The following is a 22,068-nucleotide window of genomic DNA, read 5'->3' as shown; positions in this document are numbered from 1 at the left end:
GCAATTTGGAAGGATTCTAGATTGCCCTGGGGCCAGCCCTGTGGTGCAAGCGGTTAAGTGCACGCGCTCCGCTGCGGCAGCCCGGGGTTCACCAGTTTGGATCCCGGGTGCGCACCAATGCACCGCTTGTCAAGCCATGCTGTGGCAGCGTCCCATATAAAGTAGAGGAAGATGGGCACGAATGTTAGCCCAGGGCCAGTCTTCCTCAGCAAAAAAGAGGAGGATTGGCACTGGATGTTAGCTCAGGGCTGGTTCTCCTCACACACAAAAAAAATAGATTGCCCTGGTTTCTAGACTGAACAAAGGAGTGCAAAGTTGGGCCACTAATGAAAGTATAGAATGTAGGAAGAGCACATTTGAAGGGAAAGATGAGTTCTGTTTAGAACATGCCTATAATCCTATTGATCACCCCTTCACCTATGCTACTTCTATGCTTGGTAAATGTTACTGCTTGATTAGACTGCATTCCTAACTACTACCTCTGTTGTAGTAACTTACTTCTCTGGCTAACTCCCCAACTATAATCTAAGATCATACAGGGCAAGGTTTGTTTAATTTTTGACTCCCCAAAACCCAGTACAACAATATTCAATTGAATTGAATGTGAATGAAGATGTCCAGGAGAGAGCTGGATATTCTAAACTGGGGCTTAGGAAAGAAGTCTTAGCTTGAGACAAAGATTTAGAAAAGATCAAACAGGTGGTATTTTAAAGTGTAAAAGAGAAATAATTTTTGAAAGAATCAAAGACAGTACTTTGGGATGATCAGCATTTAAGGGGCACAACACTCAACAGGAGACAAATGAAAAACAATGAGAAGGAACAATCATAGATGAGCCAGGTGAGAATGGTATGGCAAACATTACTGATTACAAACCAAACAGCCATTCCTATCTTCTTTCTGGCTAATGGATAGCTAATTTCTTCCAGAATAGAGTAATAACTCAAGGAAGGTGGCAGCTTCTCCCAGTTCCTGGGGAATGACTCATGGTTAGTGTAAGTCAATCACAGTATAGTAATCAGTTTTCCTTTTGCCAGTGATTGGTATAGGGATGGCCAATGAGACGTAAGGGAAATGCTCTGGGGAACTTTGGGCAGCTTGTCCTCCCTATAAAGAACTACCTACCTAGGAGAAACCCCAGCACTGCCTCTCTGCTTTTGGATGATGAAAATACAATGCTTGTAATACAATGCTTGCTATCTTACAAACCTGAGAATAAACATCTGTGACACAGTGAGAATGGCAGAGTACAAAGAAAGCAAGAGCCTGGGTCTTTCATAAGTGCTGTTGCATCTCTGAATCAATCTTGGAACCACCTATCACTGAACTTATTGTTAGAGATTCTGTTACTTGGAGGTGCAAGCATACTGATACCACCGGTATCCCACAACCAAAAGAAGGACAGTGTTTCATGAAGGATACAGGAAAGTCAAGAATGGTGATAGAAAAGTACTCACAAGAGTGAGAATGAATTTGGTTGCAGTAGTTATAGCTAATCATGGTAAGCACTCAAAAAACATTAACTATGTGCATGCATTATTCTAAAAACTTAATACATATAACTTCATTTAATCTCTCACAACAATCCAGTGAGGCAGATGGAATTGTGGGCAAAAACCAGAATCTAGTGAATTGAACAATAAGAGGAATATGAAAATGGAATAGTAAATTTAGACATTTCAAGAAAGTCATCTGAAGGAAAGGCAAGTTGTAATAAGGGAGGGATAAAGAAGGTTTTTAAGATGGTCAAGAGAGGAGGAAAACAATATAGAGGAAAATGAGATATAAAATAATACATAAAATACATAAGAAAAGAAATAATTGCTTAAGTAAGGTCTCAGAGAAGACAGGAGGGCTTGGTACCAAGAGTACAAGATGAAATTTTAACAAAATTAGAAGTAGGCTCTGAGATAAAAGAAAATAAATAAGGACAAATTTGTAAATTTGAAGGTAAGAGGACTAGGAAGACCAAGAAGTTCACAGACGCTATCAATTCTCTTAAAAAATTTTTTTAAAAAGGATAGCCACTACTAAAGACCTGAGAATAAAAGTAGAGCATTTGATAAGAATGGTGATCGTTTGGCATAGCAGTTATGGGAAATAGGAAGGAAACTGATCAGAAAAAAATAAAGGATTATTAAATCTCACTGAGGACCCAGCCGAAACCAGAAACCATGAGGAATGGACATTCATTTCATTCATTTCTTCACAAACATTTTATTAAAGACCTTCCATGTGCCAAGGCACCTTTCTAGATACTGGGGACAAAGTATGAACAAAAATCCCTGCTTCATATACTTTACATTCTGATGGGGGAAAATATAATTTTAAAATATTTTAATAATTAAAAACATTAAAAAAATACTATATGAAATGTTAGATGGTGGAAGGAGCTAAGGAAAATCAAGTAGGAAAGGGAAATAAGAGATTTAAGATTTTAATTCTCTTTGTGGCCAGAAATGGCTTCACAGAGAAAATGCCATTTGCACTATGATCTGAAAAGAGGAAAGGAAAGCTACATATATATGTGGGGGTAGAACATACCAGGCAGAGGAAAATATCAAGTACAAAAGCCTGGAGGTGAGGGAATGCCAGCCAGTCATCTCTGAGGTGCAGCTGTGTCAGAATGATGGGGTGGGGGTAGTGAAGGGGCTGGGAGATGGTCAGAGAAATAACAGGTGGCTAGAGAGTGTAGAGCCTTGTAGAATATAAGACTTTGACTTGGACTGAGGGAAGATGAGAAGCCACTGGCAAATTTTATGCAGAAGAACGATGGGATCGCTTTGGCTTCTATGTTAAGAAAAGAGTGGGGAATCATGGTGGGCAAGTATAGAAGATCAATAAGAATGTACTGCAATAATCCAGGTGGCTTGGACCATGATGTAGCAGTGGAAGTGCTATTTTATTTATTTTAAAGGTAGTCAATAGGATTTCCTGATGAATCAGATAGGGGATATGAGAGAAATCAATAATGAATCCAAGGTTTTTCAGCTTCAGCAAACTGAAAGAAAAGAATTGCTATTTACTAAAATAGGAAGACAAGAGCTGGAGGGAGAAATTAGGGAGTTCAATATTGGACATATTAAGTTTAAGATGCCTATCAAACTTACAAATGGTAATGTCTAATAGGCAGTTGGATATATAAGTCTGGTATTCTCAGAAGCAGTCAAGAGGGAAGATAAAAAATTGTGAGTAGAGGTCATCTTTAAAACCACAAGACTAAAGAAGATTATATTAGAGTGAATGTAGATAGAAAAAAAAGGTCCAAGGACAAAGTCCTAAGATTCACAAATGTAGCAGTAATAGTAACTACTACTAGGAAGATGGGGCCTTTTCCTTAGCCCCAGGAGATGAATCTTAATTATTCAAAACCAGGTATGATACTTGCTGGAGTAAGCCTGTGACTCAGCTCTGGTCAGCACAAGGTTAGTCCGATTGGCATCCAGGGGAAGTGGGTAGTAGAAAGGTTTCCTTGCTTTTGAAGAGAAGAAACTTTCTTCTTCCACTTTACAATCATGACTGCATAACACCAGGAACTGTGGCAACCATTATGCAATCATTACGAGCACTAAGCCACATGCAGAGGATGGCAAAGATGAAAAAAACATGGGACACCTCATGTATCGTTAAGCTGCTAAACCAACTAGCCCTAGAGCCACTCTGTGCCTGAATTTTTTGGTTATTATTTAATAAGGGTTTTCATTACTTATGGGCAATAATACCTGGTTATGATAATCTCATTTAATTTTCATAACACTTCGGGTAACAAAGAACAAACTGAGATTCAAAAGAGGTTAAACTTGGCAAGGCTCAATAACTTGGCACTAAGGTAGCAAATGGTGAATTGAAGCTCATCTAACTGCAAAATCTATTTTAAGTGATTACGAGTTGTGGATTTACAGAATGGACACAACTGAAAGACAAAGGGGAATGGGAGTTGAGAATTCTTCACGTGACTGGTAAAGTGAGGCCAGGAAGTAACACAGATTGAAAAAAAAGGGCAGTGTCAAAAGACTAGAAGAACAGATGGAGTACATTAGTAAACAAGCTAAAGTAATGAGAGGTCTTCTCGAGAGAAGAATACTGGAGTTGAAGATTTTTATTGTTTGAGTAGTCTGGATGAAGACTAGATGTAGGCTGTAACCATGAGTAGGGAGGGAACTGCATTTTGAGTGGTCAAGGATTGATTTAGCTAATATTTATTAACATCTACTATGTGGCACATTGTTTTATGCACTGGTAATACAGTGGTGACTAAAATAGACAAGGTGCCCTGTGAAGCTCACACTCTGTTGTAAAGCACAGACAATAAACAAGCAAACAACTAGAACTTTGGTATGTACGGAGTTTTGGGCCAACACAAAGGCGCTCAGTGGTATCTGATTTGAGATGAAGATCCCTGGTTGTGGTCTGGCTAGCAACTGAGGCTTTTACTCAGGGTTACAAAGAGAACACAAGAAATGAATGACAATCAGGATGACAAGGACTAGCGATTATGTGATTATTTCAAATAATTTTACATACTCAAACTATGTAAACGTTTAATGAATGAATGATCTAACATTAAGTTTTCCCCATTCCAACTCTTCAACTCACTGCCTAATAAATTACACACTACTCTTTTTTCGACTGATGCAAATGACTATCTGAAAACAAATACAGAGTCTTTGCAAAGTGATTCATGGTTTCATTCAACATCCACTCACTAGAATAAGCTCCACGAAGGTGGATATTTGTCTATTTTGCCCACTATTGTACCTCCAGCACCTAGAACAATGCCAAGCATTTTTACTGAATTGAATAAGTGAACAGATTAATAAGCACCTACTAGATGCCAGGTATTATGTTAATCTCAAAGGTAAATAAGACAGTTCCTGCTCTTAAGGAGTTTACCATTTAAAGGCTCTAACTAAAATCTCTTGATCTTCACTTATATCAAAGTACAAAGGTAAGGAGCAAGGTTGTTAAAAATCTAAAAGTAACATCTGTCTTGGATAAAAGGAATTTACTGTAGGTTTCATATGATTTAAATTTAAAAAATAAACTACCATTCTATCTTGAAAAATTAGTATTTGTATCATTAGGTACTACAATTAGATGACCTGTTATAAACAATGATTATAAGTCATAGGAAAACAGTAATTTCAGATGCTTCTTTTAAAAATTTTAATTCTTTTCCTTCTCAAGTCCTTTCAAATACATTTTTAAAAAAATGAAGTGAGATTATCAGTTAATATGAAGCAACGTAAAAGAACAAACAGAATCAGAAGGCAAATTCCAAAGAGATCACTGCTATAAATAGAGACATGGAAATGTCAGGAGAAGCAAAGTTCCACTAAAAAACAACAACAAAACTGTATGTCAAGTGAGTTTTATATCTCATACCCACCCATCTTCAGTTAAGTATTTCATTAGCAAAGATCCTCCATCTTCCAATAATCTACTTCAAAAAGTAAATGTTAAGAGTAAAAGATGTCTTGATTACGAAAATCAAGATGTTTTTGGTTCTGCACAGATTCTTCTTCCATTTGTAGCTAAGAAGCAGAAAACTTCCATCTGAAACTTTAACCCAATTCCTGCTGCTTCATATAGAAGTAATTTCATATAGAAATAAAGAGCACCAGATTAGGAATCTAGTCTTGGCTCTGCAATTAATCTTGTCACTTTGTACACGGCATTCAAGCAATCTGGGTGACAATTTTCTCCACCATAAAATGAAAGAAACACTAGATAATCTTCAAGGTCTTTCCAAGTCGGATATTCTAAGGAAAGCTTGAGTGAAGCTACTCTTCATTGAAATCTGGCCCCAAAGGTCCCCAACATTCATATGCACATGTTCACCAATTTGTTGAGCTCTAGCTTTGCGGGAAAATGATAAGTATGACAGCAAAGAACTCAATTCGATATTTATTAAGCTTTTACCAACATAAAAGCACTAACCTATACTGGGCAAACCAAAGAGTAAGATTCAATCCTTGACTAGCCCTCTTATACAGAGGAAAACAGGGAGAGGACAAGATCTCTGCATTCAGAACATTTACTACAGTCTAGCTAAGGAAAAAAAATTTAATTTAGCTTAATTCTGCAAACATTTATTACTTTTTTTTGCATAAAAGGACAGTTTTCAAAGTTTGATGAGCCTAAGAATCAACTATGATGCTTTTTTTTTTTTTTAATGTTGACTTCCCAAAACATGATTCACTAGGTCCAGGTGGGACCCAAGTATCCACAGTTATTTATTTATTTTTTTTTGTGAGGAACATCAGCCCTGAGCTGACATCCATGCTAATCCTCCTCTTTTTGCTGAGGAAGATCAGCTCTGAGCTAATATCTATTGCCAATCCTCCTCCCTTTTTTTTCCCCCCAAAGCCCCAGTAGATAGTTGTATGTCATAGTTGCACATCCTTCTAGTTGCTGTATGTGGGACACAGCCTCAGCATGGCTGGAGAAGCGGTGCGTTGGTGCGTGCCCAGGATCCGAACCCGGGTCGCCAGTAGTGAAGCGCATGCACTTAACCGCTAAGCCATGAGGCCGGCCCTATCCACAGTTTTAAAAAGCACCCCAATGATGCTGGTGACCCTTGTTTAAGAAACAGTGCCCTAGCCTAGATCAACAAAAAGTTGACAGGGTTCAAAAATAGAAAATGTTTCTAGACCTTGACTTCTCAAGACTATATGCCCATAACAACTAGAGAACAAACTGCAAGGCATTAAAAATAAGCAAAAGTCTGACAGAGCATGTAAATTTCAGTTATATTTCAGTGGTTCTCAAGTATGGGTTGCATTTTAAGGATCAGTCTAGGAAGTTTTTACATAGACCAACACAGACCAATTAAATCAGAGTCTCTGGGAGGGGTTGAGGCTCAGCCTTCACTTTTTAAAAAAGCTCCCTATAACCAATGCAGACAACCACTGAATTAAGTAAAACATCACTGGAATTGGTTAGTCAGGTTAAGTTTCATGAAAAAAGATGATTTTTTATCTGGGTCTTTATTGGGCTAAAAAAACTTAAAGAGATAAACGTAACAGAGAAGGCAGGCAATGATGTATAAATATATGATCCAAGTAGGAAAAGAAAAAATAAACACATTTCTGACCACAAAATAAAGAGAGAATAAGAACAGTAAACATATGAATTTATTTTAGACATTTTGGTTTTGAGGCAACATGCAAAATGAGTCTTGGAGGTAAGTGCAGACACAGGTTTGGAAACATACTTGGGGAATAAGTATAGGATCAATTGAAAGTAAATTATGAAACCATATATATATATATTCTGCAGTTTCATTAATATTATATTCTGCAACATTATGTATCAGCTTTACTATAAGTTATTGGAATGCATGTTATAGAATTAGGTAAAATCACTCAAGAACTGGGTGGTCAAGGCCAGTTTTTTGAGACAGATGCTTTCAGGAGTCCCAAACTTTCAACCTAGCATTATCCCTAAAGTAATGGGAAGCTGGGTGTATTATGGCTTACCAGCAAACGCAGGTAGCTCTAAACTTTTCTCACTAAATACAGATACTCAATTTCCTATATATTGTCTGATGCTGCATTTTATCGCCTATGATCCTGGTCAAAGGGCAGATCCTGCTTACAGACAGGACGCCAACAGGTGTGTGCAACTAGCCAAATGCTCTATATATATTCTTTTTTTTCTTTTTATAATTTTATTTATTTATTTATTTTTCCCCCAAAGCCCCAGTAGACAGTTGTATGTCATAGCTGCACATCCTTCTAGTTGCTGTATGTGGGACACGGCCTCAGCATGGCCGGAGAAGCAGTGCGTCGGTGCATGCCCGGGATCCGAACCCAGGCCGCCAGCAGCAGAGCGCGCACACTTAACCGCTAAGCCACAGGGCCGGCCCTCTATATATATTCAAAGAGGCTCTTTGTATGATATAGTAAAGATGTTCCTTCTCTCATTAGATTTGAAGAACCCTGTAAAGTAGAGAATGGCACTTTAGCAAACCTCTCCCTCCTTCCCCGTAAACCTTCTAACTTCACTGAAGAGTTCCTAAAGGGCAGAGAAAATTTATCTTATTTTCACAAAGAACCTTCGTCTCAAGAATTATTCTAAAAGATTAAACTATAAAGAATTTTACTCAGAATTCTCAGAAGAGTCTAATCTAAAAACTCTTGATATGCTTCTTTTGGCAGATGGGCTATTTTGTAGAGGAATGGAATATGCAGACAAACAGTACAAACACTATCATAGGTGCCGTGTGGTAATACCAGGGAAAAATTAAAGTTAATCAATTCTATCTTTGTCTTGAAGAGGCTTACAATCTAGTTAGTGATGTGGACTACAAACACATAAACCCCTGAACAATGTATCTGAAAAATAACACAAATCATCATCAGATATATATACATATATACATACACACCATAAAGCACTACATACTTTAGTAAGGCATATTACTAATCCATCCAATGCAATTAACAATACAGAAAAACAAGCTGTTATCATGTTATACAACACATGGGCTCTTTTAAATTTTGTTAAGTAGTCTGTTTTTACTACCTTACATTAATAGCTTCCTTCCCATGGAGAATTTTGGCCTAAGTCTTGATAACAACTAATGCAGGGGCCAGCCAGGTGGCATGGTAGTTAAGTTCACACGCTCTGCTTTGGCAGCCCAGGGTTCGCTGGTTCAGATCCTGGGTATGGACCTATACACACTGCTCATCAAGCCATGCTGTGGAAGAATATCACATACAAAATAGAGGAAGACTGGCACGGACGTTAGCTCAGGGCCAATCTTCCTCACACACACACACACACAAAACTAATCAAATACTTAAAAAATGTAACTAAGAAATACTAAGTTGTGAATCATATTCTAGAAATTATAAAGAGACACATTTCATTACTTGACTTTTTATAGATTCTTCCATTCTTCCACGCCAGGCAGCCTGAGTTCAAATCATAGCTCTAACACTTACTAACACGTGACCTTGGGCAAGTTAGTTAACTTATCTGTACTCCAGCAAAATGGAGATTTTAACAGCACCTACCTCATAAAGCCATTGTGAGAATAAACACATGTAAAGCACTTAGAACAGTGCCAGTATATAGCACTAGCTATTACTATGTTTTTAGAGTGTGCTATGCAGTAAAGACAGAAAAAGACACAGCCCTTACTGACATGGACCTTACAATCTAGTAGGAATTCCAAATAAATGATAAACGATATTATGGTATTATTACCATGGTATGGTACACAAGAACAAATAGGAATCCCTAAATTTGAGAGTTCTGGACAGGCATTCTGGAAAAATGGAAATCACCACGCAACAGTAAAATCAAAGAGGTAAGAATTGTTCCTGACAAAGAGAAAGATATGGGCAAAGGCGCAAGGGATCTACAGTTACGAATAGGCGGGAATGACAAGGAGGGCAAAAGGCTGGAGGGAGGGCAAATTAACAGTCATGAGGGCTTCAGGTCTAACAGCCCTTCAATCAGGACACACTATCAAATTTGGCATTCAAATCAGAGAAGAAATTTCTAATAACTGAGAGTGAGATGCTACTATGGTAATTTCTGAAACGGAAAACAGACAGAAATCACTGTGTAAAAACATAAGACTTTTTATTATCCTTTACTGTTGGCTACTTTTCAAAAAAAGATTTAATTGCCTTCTCTTTTTGGTATGCTGGTAAAAGAAAGAAGTTGTATGATTTACCAAAGGCCACATGGGTCAGACGTGAATCTAGATCCTCTGGGACCAAGTTCAGAGTTTTTTTCACTATATAGGACTGTCTCCAGTTTCAGACATTGGTCAAAGTGTTGTTCTCCACAATGTGCCCAAGTTACATTTGTGTTAACAACTTTGTCCTTTAAAATGCAAGAATTGGGGCCGGCCCCGTGGCGTAGCGGTTAAGTGCGTGCACTCCGCTGCTTGCTGCCCAGAGTTCGGATCCCAAGCGCGTACTGATGTACCCCTTGTCAGGTCACGCTGTGGCGGCATCCCATATAAAGTGGAGGAAGATGGGCACAGATGTTAGCCCAGGGCCGGTCTTACTCAGCAAAAAGAGGAGGATTGGCATGGATGTTACTCAGGGCTGATCTTCCTCACAAAAAATAAAAAAATAAAATAAAATAAAATGCAAGTATTTCCTGCTTCCATTCACACTTCTGTCTGAAATAGAATGCTAGAAACTCAATCAGAAGAGATATAAAAGTCCTTAAGACCTATAACCAACTGAATGATCAAATACCCTAACAACATCCTAGACCATTTACTTTAATTTAAAGTGGCCATTTTCCTCCTCGTATCTAACCAGACTCTGTTGTGACTGTGCACTGAGAAAATACAGGCCTGGTATGAATGACACACAGAATGCAGCATGAAGTTATCAGATCCCTCAGGCTAAGAGCTGTTAGGAGGTAGGTGATGTGTATAAAGGCAAGGCAGGAAGCCCATAGAACCACGCCACTCTAAAATGCCTGTTCATTCTAGAAGAAAACATAGGCAGCACGCTCTTCGACATCTGTCTTAGCAACATATTTTCAAGCATCATGTCTGACCTGGCAAGAGAAACAACAGAAAAAATAAGCAAATGGGACTACATCAAACTAAAAAGCTTCTGCACAGCAAAGGAAACCATCAACAAAACAAAAAGACAACCTAAAAATTGGGAGAAGATCTTTGCAAACCATACATCTGATAAGGGGTTAATCTCCAAAACATATAAAGAACTCACGCATCTCAACAACAACAACAAAACTAATAACCCAATTAAAAAACGGGCAAAAGACCTGAACAGACATTTCTCCAAAGAAGATCTACAGATGGCCAACAGGCACATGAAAAGATGTTCAACATCATTAACTATCAGAGAAATGCAAATCAAAACTACAATGAGGGCCGGCCCCGTGGCTTAGTGGTTAAGTGCGCGCGCTCTGCTGCTGGCGGCCCGAGTTTGGATCCCAGGCGTGCACCGACGCGCCGCTTCTCCAGGCATGCTGAGGCCGCGTCCCACATACAGCAACTAGAAGGATGTGCAACTACGACGTACAACTATCTACTGGGGCTTTGGGGGAAAAATAAATAAATAAAATTATTAAAAAAAAAAAACTACAATGAGATATCACCTCACACGGGTCAGAATGGCTATAATCAACAAGACAGGAAACAACAAGGGATGGAGAGGATGTGGAGAGAAGGGAACTCTCATACACCACTGGTGGGAGTGCAAACTAGTGCAGCCACTATGGAAAACAGTATGGAGATTCCTCAAAAAATTAAGGATAGAACTACCATACGATGCAGCTATTCCACTGCTGGGTATTTATCCAAAGTACGTGAAAACACCAATGCATCAAGATACACGCACCCCTGTGTTCATTGCAGCGTTATTCACAATAGCCAAGACTTGGAAGCAACCTAAGTGCCCACCAAGGGACGAATGGATAAAGAAGATGTGGTATATATACACAATGGAATACTACTCAGCCATAAGAAACAATGAAATCCAGCCGTTTGTGACAATATGGATGGACGTTGAGGGTATTATGCAAAGTGAAATAAGTCAGAGGGAGACGGTCAAATACCGTATGATCTCACTCATTAAGTAGTAGATGATAACAACAACAAACAAACACATAGGGACAGAGATTGGATAGGTGGTTACCAGAGGGGGAGGGAGGAGGGCGAAAGGGATAATTATGCACATGTGTGTGGTGATGGGGTGTAATTAGTATTTGGGTGGTGAACATGACGTAATCCACGCAAAAAGAGAAGTATGATATACATCTGAAATTTATACAATGTTATAAACCAATGTTACTGCAATAAACAAAAAATTTAAAAAAATAAAAATAAATGTAAAAAATAAATAAATAAAATGCCTGTTTAAAAAGTCATAATGGACTATTTTTCTCCAGTAGCTGTAAATAAGAATCTGTTAATATTTCACAGATTTAACAAAACCAATAGTGAAAAATTATGCTAAGAAAGAATCACTCAGTCATTTGGTAACCAAATAAATCAGAAGGTAAAATGAAGAAACTTGCAGTACATTTAGCAGCTCAAGTTTTATCATCTTTACTAATCTTTTCATTCTGTAATTTGATAAATCTAAATGCTCCCTGCCAGGCTTCTGTAAGCTCAAAAAGTGACTTTTACTTCATTCTGAGGGTGAAATATGGAATATCAATTTCTGTGATAAGAGTGTGACTGTAAAATATAATTCAACTGAATATTTAGCCAATCTCTCAAAGCACAATAAACCAATTTTAGAGTAGGTATGATACATCCACTTTTAACAGGATTTATGTTGCAAATGGGAATAAACTTAGTCAAGAAAAGTCTGATTTCATCAGCTATAATGAAACTCTCTAGAGTAACCAGCAAACCAGCTTTGATTGAGTGGACTGAGAACTAACTCACATATAGCCTAATCAAAAGTCACTGGTTACAGTTTTCCCACAATTCAGTTGCTGTTGCAGGATTCTGGGTTTTACCAAAACTAAGATTTGAACATAGCTGTTTAATCCAAAAAATTTACAGAAATGGGGCCGGCCCCATGGCTTAGTGGTTAAGTGCGCGTGCTCTGCTGCTGGCGGCCCGGGTTCGGATCCTGGGCGCGCACTGATGCACCGCTTCTCCAGCCATGCTGAGGCCGCGGACCCACATACAGCAACTAGAGGGATGTGCAGCTATGACATACAACTATCTACTGGGGCTTTGGGGGGAGAAAAAAAAATTTACAGAAATGGAGTACCACAGATTATCCTTTCCTGATTATGAAATACTGGAAGCTGAATTACATGTTTAATAATACCAATTTCCATTTGTATAGCATTTTCTGGTTTCTGAAGAGCTCACAGAGATTTCTCATTCAAGGACAGCAAGGCAGGTTATGATCATTATGTAGATGAGAAATCTGACACACAGACCAAGTCACTTGCGCAAGGTCACAAAACCAACTAAAATGTGGAGGCAGATTTTTTTCATTCATTCATTCAACAAATATCTAGAACGCTGAGACTATGTGTTAGACACTGGTGAATGGCAGAGATAGGCAAGGTCCTTGCTCTTTAGGAGTTTACATTCTTACGGAAGAGAGACAATAAAGAAGTAAGCACATAGAACATAAGATAACTTCAGATAAATGCTACAAAGAGAACAGGGTAATAGAATAGAGAGTGATGTGCAGAATGGCACAACCAGAGGTCAGAGATGGTCTAAGGAAGTGACATCTGAACTGAGGCCTGAATGATGAGGACAAATCACACATGTGAAAGTCTATAAGAGCACCTGGATCAGGCAGAAGAAAATCTAAGTATAAGTCCTCGAGGCAAGAAAGATCTTGGACAGCAAGGTGGCTGAAGTGGAATGAGAGAGAGGAGTGCTTAGAGACAGACGCCTGATTATATGGAGCCCTCGGGCCACTCAAGGAGATAAGATTTAAAGTGCAATAGGAAAGACATAGGTGAGATGATCTGATTTATGTTTTAAAGAAATCATTCAAGTTACTATAACAAGAAACAACTGTAATACAATCAGGTAGAGGCACTCTTGAGCTTCAAAAGTACCAGTAGTGGTCTATTCCTTGGACATCATTCCTAGAGAGTGGATACATGGGTACTTGTTACTCTGGAGACCTTGCATGTATATTATATACTTTTTTGTACAAAATTTCATTATTTTGAAAAGTGAATCAGGAAAGCAGAAAAACCAACTAGAATGCTACCGTAACAGTCCAGGACTGAGGTGATGGTAACTTGGGAGTAGTGGAGATAAAAAGTAATGGAATTTGGAATATACCTTGGAAGTACAGTAGGTCTTCTTAATGGATGGAGAGGCAGGGGCAGGAACCAAGGCTGACCAGTGGTTCTCAACGCGGGGTGACTTTGCTTCCCAGGGGACATGTGCAATGTCTGGAGACATTTTTGTTTGTCACAATTGGTAGTGCGATATACTACTGGCATCTATGGGTAGAGGCCAAGGATGCTGCTAAACGTATTACAATGCACAGTAGTAGTGCAAAACAAAGAATTATCTGGCCAAAAAGTGTCAGTTGCGCTGAGGCTGAGAAATCCTGATACAGACTGACTCCAAATGGTTCCCATTCTAGAATACCCATACTTCCAGGAGAATCTACCAAAAAAAACCAGAAAAGGAAGTCCTTACTTATTTTCAATATTTAGAGACAACTACAATTGTGCTATACATGAAATAAAGTTTATTTGTTTGGAGGTAAACTATATCACTGTGGTTAACACTATGTTGATCAGAAGGACTGACTGGTATATAACTCTAAAATATAAAAAAATCAATTACTGATTAATAAATGCCATTTGCTGAACAGACTTTCTCAAAATATAACTGAAAAAATTCTATTTAGCAATAACACCCAACAATGCTTATACAGTTTTTCTTTTTGTCAGTTAGGCTTAAATCCATAGTTCAATACCTTCACTGCTTTTCCAAATACAAATTCCCCAATAATCTAAAGGGATGGCTATGAACACGGAAACAATAATCAGAACTATAAATGGGTAAGATGGTAGGAAAGCTCATTAGAGAGAAATGATGGCCCACCTTCATCTATGTGCATGTAACTGTTTAGTTACCTGACTTACGTTGGGCCTTTTGCAAGTGGGCCCATTAGTTCTAGCTATCAGGAAGACTGATATTTCTCTCAATTACACTAAAACCAGCAATGGGAAAAGTATATACTTTTAGCCCCAATTCGCAAAACACAAAATGCCAAAGTTGGTAAAGTTCATTTTACCTCATTCTTTGTTATCTAAAGGGAAAGAATTTTGGAAAAAAAATCACTGTGATCGACTCCTAAACAAGATTCCTAAAGCATCCTAACGAGTCTGAAACTACTATTCGTGCAGTAAATCACGCGCCACGATATGCTCAGGAAGGTCTGAATAAAGGTCTCAAATTACTTAGTAATTAAAGTAGATAACATAAAACACAAAAAAGTAAATTATCTATTCCTGGGATGACAATTCAGAACATGACCTTATATCCGAGTTCCCACAACAGGTTGGGGCTGGAGGAAACTATTTTTAGGAAGCCACAAAGTCCACTTTGGTCAATAAATGGATGCTGTTCTTAATTATGAAGACCTCAATAAAACTGGATACGGACACGTACAATATTAGGTTACTAAGTGTCATTAAAACTGAATTTTAGGAACAATCTCGTTTTTGAAAGGTAAAGAAAAGCAGTCACTTGACCACAGACTCATCCACATTATTTACACAAAAACTTCGAAATCAGCTCGGGAGCTAACAGGCCTCCAACCTGAATTCATCCCCACTTGATATAAAACTTAAAAAAAAATCTGACAATCTAGAAGTAAAACACAGGGACACGGCACTACCTTGAAAATCAGGCCGAGCTCCCGCAAGGCCGGGCGGAAGTTCCCGGGAGCATCACCCGCGGCGCCTCGGCGCGCTTCTCCCAGGCGCGCGGCCGGCGGCAGCGCTTTCGAGACACTGTTGCGTTGCGTCGTCGTAACGTCTAACGACGTCACCTCTTCCCCACGGATGCAGAGCGTGACCCCGGGCGGAAGTCACCCACACTACCTCCCTGAGGCGCCGACCGATAAGAAACAACTCCTCCTTTTTTGAGGCTTTCAGAAACTCGAGCCAACGGCGGTCGCCACGCCAGGCTTACACATCACCCCGGAAGAACAACCAGACAGCCTCAACTCACGAACGCGGGGAGAGGAGGCGCCAAAATAAACCCCATTCTCGCGAAATCTCAAACACCATTCTCGCGACAGCTCTCTGCCTTCCCCTCCTTTTTCAGCCCCACCTCCACACCAGCGCGTTGCTTCAAAACATCGCGAGATTTTCTTCTTTCAGTCTCCGCCCCTTTACGGCACGATGGTCGCACAAGAATGTGATACAGCCTCGACGGCCGCCATTTTCTTTCTTTCTTAGCAGTTGGCTGAGAGAAGGTCTCTGAGGAGAAGCGGTAGCGGCCACTGTAGTGTAGACATGGCAGACTATTCAACGGTGCCTCCACCCTCCTCTGGCTCAGCTGGTGGTGGAGGCGGTGGCGGTGGCGGTGGAGGAGTTAACGATGCTTTCAAAGATGCGCTGCAGAGAGCCCGGCAGGTAAGTCTGGACCTCGCGGCAGGATCCCGACAGCTCACGGTAATTGGCCGCGGGCTGTGTAGGCCGCTACTTCTTCGCGCATGAGGAAGAGGAAAGAAGTGCCCTTCCGGGCTCTGAAATGTGAGGAGACTCACGTTTCCCCACGTAACTAATAACGATTCGACGCTGGAACTCGGTTTTGTGTCTTGGTGTCTAAGCCGCTTAAAAGCCCAGCGCGTGCTACGCAGAGATGGCTTTAGGTGTTGCTCCCGCTGCTGCAGCGCTCGCGGTTCTTTCTCCGAGGAGTTAGCTTAGCATTTCCTTTTCCTCAGAATGAACGTACTCCTCCACGGGACAAAGCGCGCGTAGTTTTACACAATAGTATGGAAGGTTCTGGTAATGAGTTTGTGAAAGGACTAGGGGCTGTCCACAGGAGCCATAGTAAGGGAAAGGATGTGTCATTAAAACAGTCTTGAGAGCTTCCAGCCCGCTGGAGCTCTCCCTCGCGGTTGATTTTTCGATATCATTCACTTTCACACCCACGAGGAAGAGACTTAGAGCACCAGTGTCCCGGGTTGGAATTCCTCCTCAGGGCGGGATTTACGTGTGTGTTCTAGCAGTCCTTCCCCCTGATTTCTCAAAATGGCTTCAGGCCCATTATACCCAAAGTTTCAGTTTGAATCTGCCTCTCAGTTCAGAGCCGTAAACTGACCAGACCTCTTTGTATTACGTAGGTGCGTACATTTGCCCTGAAGGCACTTCTTTCTCAAACGAAAGCCGTAAAAAAAAGAAAAAAAAAAAGTACATGTACTCCAGGAATGTGAAAGATTTCTTAATTTGAACTTTAACTTTATTATATAGTCCCTTAGTATAATTATAACTTAAAAATGTATGCTATTGGTAGGGACTTGTATGTAAGCAAAAGTAAGAATCTTATTCTCGTTATGACACTATGCATATTGAGTGCTAGACATTTTTAGTCTACAGTGTTAAGCGAATGGTAATTAGAAACTAATTTTGTAATATGTTTGATTGCTTAGGAGTTCACTTCGTTAGCTTATGTTTTATCCTCCAGTTCGATTAAAGGATCATTTGAGTCAAAATCCATAAAATTTGTAGTGATGTAACAGATCGCTCTTATTTTTATCATACGAACACATTACAAATAAAAATGTACCTGAACTTGCTTATAATCAGAAATGGTCGAGACAGTCAACCAAGAGTCATCGTTAATACTAATTCTGCGATTTTTTCATCTAATTTTTGTTTATTCTGAACATGTTTAGATAGCGACTGAAACATTTTTATAATGACAGGTACTCTTATTAGCGGGGTTTTATTAGATTGGGTTGGAAGACTCGCTTAAATTATTTTATTCAACTAGCATATTGAATTAATTTGTGCCAGGCTCTGTACTTCGATACTAGAGATTTTTGTAATTTGTGAGTTGGATTTCTGCCTTCTAGGAAGCTATGATATAGTCAAGAAACCAAATGCGAATAAATAGTAGTATCTGATTAATGTTTTCAGAGAGGAGTAGACCAAATAATTCCTCCACTTGTTCTGTAAACATAGAGTTCCTACTATGAGTCAGGCACTGTACACAACACCTGGGAGTGGGGTGCCTAACTGTCGGAGTAAAAGGACTGATATTTTAAGCAAGGCATTAAAGAATGAGTGAGAGAAAAGAAGCAGCATGTGCGAAGGTATGGGGGTTTTTGGAATGACAAGAACCCAAGAGTGAAGTCACTGGAAGATAGTGTTGAGCAGGGTAGGGAGGGTGGGTGGAAAATGAGGTGAGAAGAGGTACAGATGGACACAACTTCAGAAAGAAGTCGGTTGCCATGCTTTAATTAAAAATTGGACTTCATTATTTGGCTAAGCTGTAAATCTGATTAAGGTAGACTGCTTTTTTAATATAGAAAGTATACTCAAACTATAGAATTTCTTGTATTCTCTTTATATGCCAGTAGGTCAGCTGCCCCACTGCCCTTGCTGTAATGATAATGGTTCTTTACAGATGTCTTTGCTGTAATAATTACATTGTTTTTTTTACAGAATTGATCTTAAATTGGAGATTCTCAAATTTAGCTTTTGAGTTGAATTACCCCCTTCTGATTACCTTTGAGGATGCCTGTATCAGTTGTAGCTATTTGTCTGATTTTATATAAGTGGAATATAGGGATGCATACTTGGATTGAAGGAACAAGTTTGGTTAATATCTGAACTACTTTTTCCTTGTCTATATTAAAAGGATACTGAATTATGTTTCCAAAATCCCCATCTAACCTTAAATTTCTTTTCTTTGTCCAGAGTATTATGGTATATTCTTTGAAAGGAAGAGGTATAAGAACAGCCTCTTGCCCTCAAAGAGCTGGGTACTGATGGGGATGCTATTGGCCTTTTTAGCCGGAGAGTTGTTATGCAGGAAAACAGGACAAGTGATTAGGATCCCTGGTCCTCACGTAGTAAATGCTAGTGGCATTTACTTTAGTTGATTGTTGCCATCTGGTAATTTAGGCCAAGTTGCCCAATCTTTTTTCCAGAGAATCCTGCTAGCTTATTTCTTTAATGTGAGATATTTAGATTTTTTTAATACGCACCAGATTGCTTCTCAAGTTTAGGATTTCTAACCTATACACTTCAGAAATTTATATTTGTGTATTTCAAGCTGTAATTCCAGAGGGTGAGGTTTGGATTCTTTGATTAGATCTTTGGTGATCACACTAAATAATAAGTTTTGCTTCTGGAACATTGGAAGATTAAAATGTATCAACTTTTTTTTTTCTCTTTGAGGTTATACGAAGGTAGAAGTCAATCCGAGACTTCAACTAGATGAATAGAGTGGTAGATCACAAGTTAAGCAAAAAATATCAACCCTCATCCCTTCCCCTCTACACAACTATTAAGTTAGTCATTAGGTACTCAGTTATTCTTAAAATCTCTTCCTTGGTAATTGTAAAAAGTGATTCAGACTCCGTTATGTTGTTTGAATGCAATGAAAATTTTATAAAATAGAATCGTTGACTTTTTACTTTCCATTAATCTCTTCAGTGAAAACTACCATTTGAATATGATTTTTTTGTTAACGCTTTGTGACAGGATAGCAAAGCTTGATTATAATGTTAAGGAAAGATTCCTGTGTTATAGAGAGGAGACAATGTTAATAAAATGATGGCCTAGTAATATTTCTAGTGTCCTTCATGTTTCTGGTGCAGGGGAACTGAATCCATCAGGACGTTGTCCATAGTAGGTACTCAATATTTACTGACTTGATCAACAGATATCTTTAGTGAATTAAAGTAGTAATGAAGTTTTGTTTTGAAAATAATTAGGTTCTTTCAAAATTCATTTCTTGCATGCCTACGATATGGCTATGTCTTAGGGATACAAAGAGAGATTGTATACCTTATTCTTCTTCCATAGGCACAGTTTTGACAAATAGAATGTAAGTATATCTTTGGCCAGGACAAATAAAAATCTGTTAAATTTTTGAAATCAAATATTCGAAGTCTTGTGGACCCTGCTTTATAGTTGAATTATAGTATGCTCATTTGTTCATAAGTGGCAATTTATATACTACGTTAGGCTCTGTGCTAAACATATCTTGTATTAATTCATATAAGTTTCATAACCATCCTACAAGGTAAGTGTAGAAACTGTTATCTCCTTTGTACAGATATGGTGAATGAGGCACAGAATGCTTAAGAAAATCTGGCAAGGACACAAAGTGATAGAACCAGAATCACAACCTACTGCAAATCACGGTTGGACCCCAAAAACCTAAGGAAGCCTGTAGTGGACTGAAAATTAGGAGATAGTCATTTTTGGCTTTTGGATAGTTTACTCCTGAGAATCAGCTTTTGCCCTTTTTTTTTTTTTTTTTTTTTTTAATGAGGAAGATCAGCCCTGAGCTAACATCCGATGCCAATCCTCCTCTTTTTTGCCAAGGAAGACTGGCCCTGGGCTAACATCCATGCCCATCTTCCTCTACTTTATATGGGACGCCGCCACAGCATGGCTTAATAAGCAGTGCATTGGTGCACGCCCAGGATCTGAACCAGCGAACCCTGGGCTGCTGCAGTGGAGCACTTAACCACTTGCACCACCGGGCTGGCCCCCAGCCCTTTTTTTTTTTTTTTTTTTTTCCTCTTTTAATCTCTAAAATCAGATGGTATGACTAATTAATGTCTTAAATTTCCTTTCAACTCCAGATTTCTTGGGTTCTAGGAATAGTCAGTGAAGAAAGGTGAAAAATGCTAAAACGATGAAAGCATGAAAAATACTCATTTGAGAAGTAGACCAAGGTCAAAATGGAAAGCTTGAATTATTATTGTAAATTAAAATCAAAGAAATTGCCTACACTAAATTCTACTAGTCTGATAAAAATTTTATATAGTTGGAGGTTAGATTTTAGGAATTACTATTTCTCTTCAATTAATCCTTCTTGTCGTGACTTAGGAAGTGTATATTTTCTTTTGATCTTGGAGAATTGATCAAATCTGTGTTAGTATTCTTACTGAAAGCTTTCCTCTAATGCCTTTGTATTGGTTCTGAATTTTTCAGTTGTTAACTGGTTCTTTTGAGTGAATTAAGTATCAACTTTCATTTTAGTTTGAATAGTTTTAGAATTATTCAATGAGTAGGGATGTATAAGTAAGTATTTTTATGCAAAAGTTCCTTGGAGTTCAAGGAGTGCTGCTCTCTGAACTCATAGAGCATTTATAAAAGCTAACTGCAGAAGGTATTCACAACCTAAACCATTTTCCTTTCATTAGTAGTACTATTTTCTCTGGCTTGAAATATTTTCCTTCTAACATCAGTACCTGGCAGTGTATTTAAGTTTCTAAGGAACAATTCAAATGCTAAGTACTTTAAAACTTAAGGGTGGAAAAGCAGTTGTTTCCAGGTGTGATGAGGAAAACTTTCATAAAAGGAATAAGATTTTTGTTAGATGCTCAAAGACAGGAACAGGCTTTTGAGAAAATGAAAGATGATTAAGGAAGGTTAGATTGACCAAAGCTGTGGAGAGTCAGGAAAATAAAATTTAGAGCTTTGTATGTCAAGCATTTTTGTACTTAATCCTGATATGCTTTGTGGTAGGTGTTTGCATTTACAGATGAGGAAAAGGGCAATCTAGGAACCCTGGGAAGTACAGTTGGCTTATGAGAAGTGATATAGAAATTGGACTTAAGTGATAATATTGAATTTAAGAATCAAGTCATTGAATATACTCTTACCCTCTCCAGTTTCCTAATTATAATGAAGCTTGAGGTGGTTGGTTTCGTTCTTTATCAGGATCTCTTTGGGGGAATTCCAGTCACCAAATTTTGATTTTTAGTTTAATTTTTTATCATGGAAAATTTCAAACATAACTCAAAATTGAAAGAATAATGTAATGAACTCTAATGACCCCATCACCCATCTTCAGTGATTACCCCTTGTAGTAATTAGCCTGGAGCTGTGTAGAAATTGGGACATCTCCACCATTGACTTACTGTATAACCTTAGCTAAGTTACCTCTTGAGATTTTTTTCAACTGTAGAATGGATCTCTATCTCACTAAGTGCTCTCTACCTTATAGGGTTGTTATGATTCAGTGACAAAAGAAGTATAAAATATTTATTATAGTGTGGAGTTTGGCCTATTGCTGGTACTTGGTAATATTCCATTTCCTCTTTTCGTAGAAAAATGCAGTAAATGTCCGTTGGTTGTGCCCTACTTGGGGCTTGAGACTGGTATTTCTTAACATGATGTTTGTTTAGTCACCTGCAAGCAATTATGTGCCCCACTCTAAAAGTTAAAAGTTTTTAAGAATGAAATGATTCTTGGTTCTAAAGCTGAGGCATTCTTAGAGGTACGATTTCCCAGACTTCCCCCTCCTGCCCCATGTTTCCTTAGAACAAGATTGTCCAATAGAAATATAATTCAAGTCCCATATTTTATTTAACCCAACATATCCAAAATATTATCATTTCACCATGTGTTCAA

At 38.6% G+C, this 22,068-nt stretch overlaps 2 protein-coding genes across 14 annotated transcripts in view; one reads left to right on the top strand and one right to left on the bottom strand.

Annotated features, from left to right (window-relative positions):
* The window catches only part of DNAJB4 (DnaJ heat shock protein family (Hsp40) member B4), a 45,528-nt gene extending 29,794 nt beyond the window's left edge, over positions 1–15,734 (bottom strand). The window contains exons 1-2 of one of the 3 annotated variants that reach the window (XM_058538363.1): positions 15,357–15,734; positions 13,781–14,113 (exon numbers count right to left, since the gene is read on the bottom strand). The gene's annotated coding sequence lies outside the window, so the exon portion shown is untranslated. The remainder of the gene's footprint in view (positions 1–13,780; positions 14,114–15,356) is intronic. The other 2 variants (XM_058538361.1, XM_058538364.1) reach the window with 2 other exon arrangements.
* A 163-nt stretch (positions 15,735–15,897) lies between these two features.
* Positions 15,898–22,068, top strand: part of FUBP1 (far upstream element binding protein 1) — a 35,151-nt gene continuing 28,980 nt past the window's right edge. For all 11 annotated transcript variants that reach the window (XM_058538352.1, XM_058538351.1, XM_058538344.1 and 8 more), the window contains exon 1: positions 15,898–16,098. In XM_058538352.1, the coding sequence (XP_058394335.1) occupies positions 15,979–16,098 (120 nt within the window). In that variant the 5' untranslated portion in view covers positions 15,898–15,978. The remainder of the gene's footprint in view (positions 16,099–22,068) is intronic.

The sequence above is a fragment of the Diceros bicornis genome, chromosome 4, assembly GCF_020826845.1.
Source record: "Diceros bicornis minor isolate mBicDic1 chromosome 4, mDicBic1.mat.cur, whole genome shotgun sequence".
NCBI lineage: Eukaryota > Metazoa > Chordata > Mammalia > Perissodactyla > Rhinocerotidae > Diceros > Diceros bicornis.
This window is presented reverse-complemented; position numbering and strand designations above follow the sequence as displayed.